The sequence below is a fragment of the Neodiprion virginianus genome, chromosome 6, assembly GCF_021901495.1.
Source record: "Neodiprion virginianus isolate iyNeoVirg1 chromosome 6, iyNeoVirg1.1, whole genome shotgun sequence".
NCBI classification, from domain to species: Eukaryota; Metazoa; Arthropoda; class Insecta; order Hymenoptera; family Diprionidae; genus Neodiprion; species Neodiprion virginianus.
Window position 1 is genome coordinate 3494314 of NC_060882.1, and position 10497 is coordinate 3504810.

General features: G+C 35.4%; 1 protein-coding gene across 4 annotated transcripts; it reads right to left on the reverse strand.

Annotated features, from left to right (window-relative positions):
• Positions 1-2222: 2222 nt before the first annotated feature.
• LOC124308156 (E3 ubiquitin-protein ligase SH3RF3-like) lies at positions 2223-9766 on the reverse strand. 4 transcript variants are annotated; one of them, XM_046770567.1, is made up of 13 exons: positions 9277-9766; positions 8774-8888; positions 8358-8456; positions 8110-8246; positions 7723-7849; positions 7292-7603; positions 6929-7215; positions 6506-6840; positions 6069-6133; positions 5792-5940; positions 5199-5366; positions 4418-4531; positions 2223-4327 (listed from the first exon to the last, which is right to left on the reverse strand). In XM_046770567.1, the coding sequence occupies exons 1-13, from the start codon at positions 9729-9731 to the stop codon at positions 4144-4146; spliced, it is 2547 nt and encodes an 848-aa protein (XP_046626523.1). In that variant the 5' UTR covers positions 9732-9766; the 3' UTR covers positions 2223-4143. The 4 variants fall into 4 exon arrangements, with proteins under 4 accessions (XP_046626523.1, XP_046626522.1, XP_046626521.1 ...); XM_046770566.1 differs by having other exon boundaries at positions 6069-6202; XM_046770565.1 differs by having other exon boundaries at positions 6069-6211.
• Between the last annotated feature and the right edge of the window lie 731 nt (positions 9767-10497).

Here is a 10497-nt window from a genome sequence, read left to right on the forward strand (position 1 = left end):
GTAAAAAAAAATTTACATAAATAAAAAAAAAAAAACGAGAAGTGAATTTTATATCAGTAACTTACAGATGAAATTACTAGTTCTCGGAACTGTATGAAATGCCTCTGGCTAAGATCACATCATAAAACTCAGAGAACGTTCAAGAAGACGTTCAGACTTGCAAAACTCCATCCAGTTCAATTCAGTATCATGATCTTTTATCAGTAAATGGATAATACACAACATATTTAAAAACACGTCATATAAATATTTGAATTTATAACAACAGAAACTCGAAATTATTCATTGTAAACATAATACAGTGATAATTAATGCACTCTTAATATCTTATCCCCCACCAAAACAGGGGCAATTTAAAAAGCAAACAATTTTCGCGTATCTAGAATTGACGTTTAAAATATTATATAGTTCATACCATGTTAAACAAAATTCACTCCTGTGCAGAAATTGAACGATCTGGTATATCGTAAGTCATGGAGACCAGGCAACACTATAGTGCCGAACTTGTTAAATTAGTATCATAATATTGCGGTATCAGACATAATGCAGGTTTGGAACTACAGTTACGTGTTCATGACACAATCCTATGATTTATACAATTATCATAATTTTTAAACATATACTTTTTTCCGTAATAAATTACTTACAGCTATTGTCAGTTGAAGTACAAATAAATAAAGCAATATTTTCTCAGCATATAACGTAGACAAGAAGAAATAAAAGTATGAAACGTATATTTACATACGTTATACATATTGAGTCAGGCTAAAAACAGGAAGTAAAGTTGTAACAAATGCTACGTAGAAAATTGTATCTAAACGCGAATAATTTTTATCAAAATTGGTATTACACACGTAATGTCACCTATCAATGCTCACTTTGTAACTGAATGCAGCCCATGACTAATCCGATAATTATTTAATCTTTCGATCACCGGTGACTTTAATGTATATTCAAATAACCCACATTTATATTATTGGACTATAGCTTGGCCAGTATACTGGGCAAGTGAAGGTCTAAAGATTAATACACCAACCTTTGCCAGTGATATAAAATAAACGTTCAGTTCTGTAACGGGTTGCCACGTTTTCATTTACATTTATATCTTCACATTCGCATGTACGACTCATACCCCAGAATCAACAAATAGCTGTATACAATGCTATCTGTTTTCGATTTGTATTGTTGGTACAGATTTAAAACACTACAATACATTTGTGCGCTTTGTGACGTAATATTTCAAAACTTGAAAGCTCTCACTTGAATCATGCAAAACTATATTCAAGAAAATGAAAGAAAACGAATGACTGTGCTTCTGAATCTGAATACCCGAGTGTGATTTTAGTTCAAACTAAATTTAGACAGCGATTGATGTATACAAAAATTATACTTGAAATAGTTGCAATTCGAATATATCTATGTTGCTTTAATATGGATACACATAGATAAGATTCTTAATGAGTTAAATATGTATACGTTTATACACTACATCATTACATTCTGTGTGATGAGACATTTGCTCTTTAACTAGTCAGTATCTTTGACCCCTGTACAGTATACTCGGTGGATTCAATGACTTTATAACTATGAATAAAACTTATTCACAGTTGACGGATATTGGGAAACGACGGAGTTTCAGTTTTAATTGACATCAAATAATGTACGAGTGAAAATTAGAGAAAGACTTTAACATTGGCCAACTGTTCTACACGTTCAAATTATTTTCAATCACAGTGCTACTTGACATAGATGTTTCATAAATAGAATAAATTGATCAAATTCTATTGATTAGAGGTCAAGGAATACTCGGACTTGTTTATTATGTAATATTAGAAATGACGTTTCAATGAAAATATTTTTTGCTGTTTACGAGTACTGTAAATCCATGTTTTCGAATTTTAGTGTAATCTGCGGGTGGAATTGTACATATAATTATGCGTCAAAATAATTGCGGAGGAAGAAAAATATGTATCGATTGTAAGTCATTTGTATTGTTGATTGTGTCATTATAGACAAAGTTCTCATCACAGAGTAGGGCTCGATTATTATAATTATCATTATTATTATTACTATTAAATTATGATATTGCAGTACTACAGTATGTAAGTATATAATAAATTCATAACAAAAGGAAATTTCTAGATACTGAATCCGTTGAAAAAACCGTGATTGACATGCATGTCATTTTTCTAAACTAAAACAGTATCAACTCCCTAATCTCTATCATTAGGCAAATTAAATTCTGATGCGAGCTCTATTAATCTTTAGACCACCGGAAAGTCAAAATATAGTCTCTGCCTGTGATGGGAACTTCATACATGTTAGATTTAAGATACAGTCACAACATTTTAAGACTTTCTAACGGGAATAGAGCTTTTCAAATCCCGGCAATGTAAAGGTTAATCGAGATCGTAACCGAATTTAATTTGCATGTAAATTCTGATTATTATCTAAGGCTGGTAGCAATGGGTTTTATTACTATTGACAAGGTCGTTACAGTAATTCTAGTGACGACGTAGAGAGTGGATAATATAAGTATTTATGCTTTATCATACAATTATAAATGCATCAAAGTATACTGATGCCAGATCATGTGTTCACCAGGCACTGGCTTGAAACATTTCGCGTTTATAACAATCAAAAATCAATTGCCAATCAGTATTATGACAGTACTGTGTTTTTTTTCGTACGTACTTAAAAATATTGTGTTACCTCAAATATACAAAAAATTACATACGTAAAGAGCACTGTGCGATTCTGATTCCACGATATTATAGTGCGTTTAGTACTTGAAAATGTCTCGGGGTATTTCACAGTCTTAAAAATCACCTTGGGTTTAACTTTGTACAACGTATATGTAATTACAAAAACTTCACGCTATCTGGAAGAATTTGGTCGAAAAAATTTCAGATTTGGTACAAATACTTTTTCAGTAATCCAAAAGAATTTTCTCCCACATCTTTTACTACAAATAATTTTTATGACATAGTTCAACATTTATTATTGTTATAAAGTCGCTTATTTCCAAGAAAGAACTGAACTGATTTGATAAAAAAAACTCACTCGTATATGTATGAGCACAATTCTTGTACTAGGTGAGACATATTGAATAATTCAAACCAAAATAACTCGACTGAATGAATTCGAACTTAAAATCAGCTTAGAAAGAAGTTAAATTTACTCTTGTAAACATTACTCATTACACAGTAAATTACATTGATGGCAGTATGAATTTCAGGTAAGATTCAGCATGCTCAAACTAATTTAATATACGTTTAAAATCGTTGATATAACATCACCAGCAGCATTTAATGTCAACTGTGGGTGATAGCATGCTGAATATATCACGTAGCTTCATTTAAATGTTATCTAAATATTCTGCTAATTTATGTACAATCATATCGTAGTGGTAAGAATAGTAGAAAACATTTTTACGTGCAATCTTATAAACTTTCAAATGAAATACTTATTTTCTTAAGTATACCGTGCGCCACGTTTGTATAAAATTATTTAAATATATGTGAAATATTGCAAACGATGTAAATGTCAGCATTCGTATTTTTCAAATTGACCAGTTTGCTTTCAATTGCTAAGCATCTAAGTATCACACAATTAGCTGTGCGGATTGTGTATAGTGACGCGAGTACAAAAATCAAGCTTACATCAGTATTCACATACATATGTTTCGCGAGGCGTTTGTTCCTACTTATTGAAGAACGTTTCTATTTGCAGAATCACATGCACATTAATAGTGTGCATGAGTGAGTACGCACGGTCCCAATATAAAAAAAGAAAACACATTGGAGAACGAATGTCAATATACAGTAAAAATTTTATGTTTACAAAATCTTTACGTGAACTGTCAGTGAGATGAAAACGAAAATTTCATTTTCACCCCATGCTTTACCAATTGAAAGATAATTGTGAGTTATCAAGAAGCAATGAATATGTGCCAGCATAATACACATACAAATTCCAAAACTTGATGAGAAAATTGAAAACACTTTCACTGACTATTTAGCTCTTATTTACAAACTGTATTATGATATTACAATTTAGAATACATACCTATTGGTAAGTGCTAATGATAAAAATGCCACGCTATATACATGTCTCCAAGATAAAACGGACATGCGTCGAATCTCAGAAAGCTTCAACAAAACTAGCTGGGAATAATCCAGTTCGACCTGTACGTTGTAGAGTTCCTTTGTACCATCCGTCATCACGTTTCTTAAGGACATGTATTATATCACCAACACGAAGTTCCAATTCAAACTCACTATTTGGAGGATACGGGACGATGCAACGAAATCGATACACACGATCTCTGTAAAAAAGTATGAAATATGTATGTAAATGCCCCAGAATATCAATGCATAGAACTTCAATTCTTTATTCTAAATTCTAGGTTGCTTACCGTTCTCTAACCGAAGTTTGCTGTTTACTTTGCTTTGCGGAACCAGCATCTAATGAATTACTCTTACGATGATGATTTCCTACGGCAGCTGTGCTTACTCCATTATCCCCACTCCTGAAAATATTATATTAAAATGTATTTATGAGGAAAAAGATGTAGAAACATAAAGAATAAAACACAGTATAGAAATTTGAGTTTGATAATAAACTGTGTAAGGGATGTGTACACAGGTAACATGCCAAGATTGATAGAATATTCAATTTGATGACTGTATATTGCCCTCTAATGTTTGATGATAATTCAACTTCCACATTATTTAATACATATTAGTTCTTGACATCATCAAATTTTGTGTCTGAGTTACAAAGATGTTTTTGATTACAAAGCATAAAGCATGACAGGTAAATCAAACAGCAAAATCACACATCAAATAACAAGGCTAAGATGCAAATGACGTTCAATATAACTAATCCGTAAAAGTAAATATGCACCAAATGTATCACAGACGAGTTCCATTATTTTATTGGTGCAGATACCAAAAATTTGAAAGCATTCCAAAATTGATCAATCAATCAGTCACACTGTAACCCAATAGCGTAGAATTTTCAATCTACAAAGAGTGTTTTGATTTAATATAACTGTTGCATTGCAAAAACTAATTGTTACTGGAACTCTTATATTATCATAATACAGTAATAATTGTACACATATTTCAATGAATTCCAACATGAGATAATGATCAACTCTAGAGTGTGCGTTTACTGTACAATAATCAACAAACCTTTGCAAAAAAGTGACAGGTAAGGAGGGCCGCTCCTTATGTTTCAGTCTTTGGGATGCAGTTGCGTGACTTGAACCAGAACCGGTGTAGAGACGAAGATGTGTATTTTGAGTATTTACATCCAACTGTGGACAAACCTGCAGTAGCTGGCTCGGGCAAGAACCCGATCTGAGTGCCAGGATCATGCAGACTCAACATTAGAGCATCGAACATTCAAAAGCGTGCATAGCAGCATTTGTGACAATGTGATCTAAGAGAAATGAACTATTCACTCCTTTACTTTTTTATACTGCAAAATATACAACTGAAGTCAGGTTTGGAACCTATTTAAATCGAGCAGTTTGACATCGTATGAATTTCTGCTCCCTAAAATAGATTTTACATGAAAATGTTCAAGAAATGTCTTACAATCATGCGAGTGCTACACACATACATAAAACTTTCCATGGGTAACACATACATGTGGACATAAAAGCAACAAACATTGAGTGAAATTGTGAGTATAAACAAGTTCTAAGCGAATGCAGTAATACATTTGTGTCAAAGACTTCACGAATAATGCATTATTTATTAAAAAAAATTTTTTTACTCACCTAATGTGGACGGGATTTACAACAGTTACAGTGTTTCCATCATCAAACACTGGATTATCCATTGAATACGACGTTGGTGGAGGAGACTTTGATTTTTTAATGTTAGTTAAGCGACGCATCAGTGAGACACCTTTTTCTTTTTTCTCTTTCTGGAATATAAAGAAATAAATATTTTTGCTATTGACCAAGTTAGACCATCTGCATCACTTCACGTTCCTCATAGTACTTTAGGCAATATGACAAGCGGTAAAAGTGATATGAGAAATATTATAGATACCTTCTCAATATTTCTTGCAGTACCAGCTGCCACGGAAGTATTGGGAGGCGGGCTCACAGTGCTGGCTAAACGCAGTGTGTTGTTAGGACTTCTGTTTAGATCACCCAATGGTGAAAGTAACATTGTCTGTTTGCCTGGAGAAGCTTCAAGGTTCATACAAATGGTGGTAGAATAACTGGAGAAACTTTTGTACATTTTTAAAAGCTATTCATGTTAAACATGGTTAATACTCTAATTGTTTTTTGATCAACATTACTGATTTTCGTCGTTGCATTCGAAAATTACAATGATGACTATCAGGCGTAAAAGACCACTTGATTTGTATGTTCACTAGCATTAGATTTCATAAAAGGTTTACGCAAACAAATAGGGGTTACAGTCTTCGTAAATAAAAGCTGAGGTTTAAATGGTATTATACAGTTTGCGTAAAATCTTACCTAGATTTGAGGACATAACTGCACTGTGACTCCGTCCTAGTGGATTGGCTGCCAAAGATTGTTGTTCATTGGCCTGAGATTGACCTTGATTCTGAGTTTCACCTTGACTGTGCCACGATGAAGATATACCAGATGCAGGGCTTGTAGTTCTGGGAGGAAGCTCAGGTGGCGGAGGACGGGAACCGAGGGGTTGTGGGGCAGGACCTTTGTTTCTAGTATAAGTTATGCAAGGTCGTGGCTCATTGCCGCTTGAAGAGACAGACGTCGATTGATTACTTTGATGAGTAGCTGTACTTGATGCATTACGGCAAATGTTGCGTATCTGTAATTGGGACCTGAAAATTGAACGAAGACTTATTTATTATGAATTTATTGGACATCAAGGCGGATCGGTAAAAAAAATTATCATTGCCAGCAGCTTACTTTGCTGGGGCAACGTAATTCCCAGGAAAAACTCCACATTTTTGCGTTCGATTTGACGTCCCTTTGAACCAGCCATCCTGACAGCGTTCAGTTACCATATAAATTCCACCTTTACGCAATTCCAACTCGTCAGCCTTCTGCGGTTTGTAAGGATAGAGAGCTATATATGCCGCTGGTAAGTGACTACCACCAGGAGTCGTAAGCATACTTTGAGATGGCTGTGCGAGTACCAGATCACTGCTGCCACTACGTTTATGGCGTACACCAGGATCAGTGCTACTGCTTGTCTGTGAACGAAACACTTAGAAGGTCTTAAGAACGTTTTGAATTTATATCTCGTATTGTTATCAATGATTTACGTACCTGGACTGGAGTAAAAGGTTCATTTGCACCGGTCAGCGCAGCATCAATTGCTGGACTAAGAATCTCAGCACTATGTCTGTGATGAGTGTGTGGATGATGGCCAGAATTCATGGCAGTGAAACTGTGGCGCTTCATGCTATGTCTACTTCCGACAGCAGGTGGTGACGTTGCTGCAGGACTACTTGGGCTACTAGGTGCTGTACTTGAGCTACTTGAAGTATTTGAACTATTTGGAGTATTAGGAGTTGTTGTCGTCGAACTGCCGCCAGATGAAACAACTGAACTAGAATCTGACATTGGCAGTGTGGACGCCTGTGGAAGAATTATTTTTGGATCAGTTTTTAGCATCTTATTAAAACAGGCATCTTGCATCATTGATTTACTTTGGCAAATGTAATGCCTGATGATTTATACAAATAAATTACGCATACCAAAGGTATTTGCGGTCGAGGCTGACTTGCTGCTTGTACATTGCGAGAATGATCTGTTGGGATAAGTGGAGTCGTTTCTTCATTAGTGGGTGTTGGGGGTGCTACTCTGGACGGTCCTGGTTGTGCGCTAATAACAGATTTTGCCATAGTCAAGTATGTAAAGTAGCTGAATTTGATGCAATATGCATATCGAATTCTCAATCATTAATAAATAAAATTATTCTGATATGGTGGAATTACCTTCCATTTATATTTATTTCTAGCTGCTAAAAACAGTGTTCTCTTTATACCCAAGGTTGTTGTACCCACTGATAGTCAATACGTGTAATGTGTACATATGTGTATATGTGGACAAACATATCTGTAATTGTCTAAATGAATACTTACTTGGTAGAGAGTTTCATCAATGCTCTAGCGATGCTGTTTAATTCAACAAAAGCAAGGGGAAATATCCCGATACGATCCAGCAGTTTGCCTTCAGCCCAATTTTCATCGACTCTTCTTATTACACTGATAACTTCACCCTAAAAATATTTCTAGTCTCAGTAGGTTTACAATAAAATGCAAACGCAAATGAGAATGAGTGCATATGCAGGAGTTGTTAAATATGATTAACGATAATTAAGGACATTCACCTTATTAAAAGTGAGACATCCATCTTCATCGTCATTAGTCATCCGGAAGTCATATAAAGCTTTACACTGGGGTACGTGGGGTGGCAATGGTGTCATTACCTGAAAAATTAGTTACAACTGATTGTTGATTAAATAGTACATAGATAATAATGATAGGCAACAGTAGATTTATATCTTGAGCAAATCACTTTTGGATGAGCCATATTAAATACTGAATATCTGTTTGGAGATTAGTATTTGCTCAGCGATCACATACTTCCTAACTATGACTCAATATAAGATAAAAAAATAACATAGGTTTACAACTCTGATTATCGCACACATTGAATCCTACAATAGATTACAGTGACTTTATTGTTCTCTAAAACTTATACATAAAATTTTCTAAATATTTCATAACTGTTTTATGAACAAACCTGGACATAAGATAAAGGAAAAACTCCATGGCAATTTCCACATTCTCCAAAGTACCAATTGTTATCAATCTTCTTACTCAGAATCACTATGTCACCTTTCTTGAAACTCAGATCTCTGTATAATGACAGAAGGCAGAAAACAAAGGAAAGAAATTAATGAACAGTTAACAATAGCAATATCAAGATCAGTTTAAACAACACAAACTATAGGTTTCTGTGAAAATTTACTCAAAAAAGTGCAAGAAACTTTTCTAGGAATATGGAATTATTGCATTACGTTGGAAGTAGGGAGTACTTTTTATTTCAAATCTTTCTGGAATAATGGTAAGGATTAACCATTGACAATTGTGAAGGGATGATAAATCGACTAACAACTGTAAATAACAAAATGCGTAATATCCTATTTAAGAATTTTACATCGTTACCAAAAATTCTATAAGGAGTTGTGATACGTGATAATGACAATTCGTATATTTGGAAATTGGAAATGCTCATCAACTCACCCTGGCACCTTGGATATATAATCATAAATAGCACGACCGTAAGGCTGATTGTGCAGATGAACCTGTTTAGCCGCAGAATTTGTTTGGCGCATAGGCTCGGCCGGGATCGTAATTGGGACTTGGTTGGCGGTGGCTGAAACCGGAGCGACCTGATGACCTCCGAGCAATCTTTGGGGACCCGGAGTACCACGTACTGAAGTCTTAATGGCCCTGGGGGTAGCGTTGCGCATCCCTTCCAAGATCCGCATCAAAAGCACATTTGGTGGGAGGTCGTCGATCTTTACATCGACGAGGACCCTGCACTCCGGACATCTGAGCTCCCTATGAGTGCTGAGAATTTCTTCCAGACATTTTTTGCAAAAGGTATGCTGGCAGGGCAATACTTTGCTGGAAGTATCCAGTCGCTCAAGGCAAACCGAACATTCGAGCAAATCGTTGAGCATACACTCATCCATTGTTTTAACGGTTTTAACTAAGTTGAGATTTCCGACTCGTCTTTCGTGGTATTATTTCTTGCGCTGTAACACTACCGACGGTGATGCTATTCGTACGTATAATTGTAACACCTTCGTGCTGCGGACATAACGTTCTCGCTTTTATGTTAACTGCTGAAAGAAAACGCCTTGTTTCACTGCCCCATCATCCCGGAGACTCTCATGACTCGATTTCGTTTGTTGCATCCGCGCACACCCATTATCTTATATCGTCCGATTCCTGTTAATTAAAAGCACTTTGGTTGTCAATGCCGACAACTTTAACACCACGATAAACGTTAAACATAATACCGGCCAATACGACTCCAAATCGCTCATTTCGTCCCGACTGCGCTTGTTGGATTTTACGCAAACACTCGGCGCAGAGTGCAGCACTGCCCGCACTGTAAATGAGTCGCGCGATTTTTCAAATAAAGCGACATGAGAGTGAAAGCTGATGTAAAAACACGGTTACTGGGTGGAGTATTATTATTCGTCGCTGGCAATTTATTAGAACAATAAATTTTAAATCAATTATTACGTCAGTCATGATCCTTTAAGTCTGAATTTGTGTTCGATGTCGATTAAACAAAACACGCTCGGTGCGACGTTGGCCGCGAATCGTATTTGTTCATTCTTCGTCTTGCGTTTCGTTCGGACTTTAACTCGGTAAAATTTCTATAAAAGATATGCCGTAATTACACTGTATCGGTGTGAAATATATACAATCTGGCATGAAAGTAAAATG

Coding starts and splice junctions, on each gene's coding strand:
- LOC124308156 (XM_046770565.1), bottom strand. CDS start 9,731: ATGGATGAGTGTATGCTCAACGATTTGCTCGAATGTTCGGTTTGCCTT. Junction 5,367..5,791: donor GTAAATCCCGTCCACATTAG/GTGAGTAAAAAA, acceptor CCTGGCACTCAG/ATCGGGTTCTTGCCCGAGCC. Junction 4,328..4,417: donor CAAACTTCGGTTAGAGAACG/GTAAGCAACCTA, acceptor ACTTTTTTACAG/AGATCGTGTGTATCGATTTC.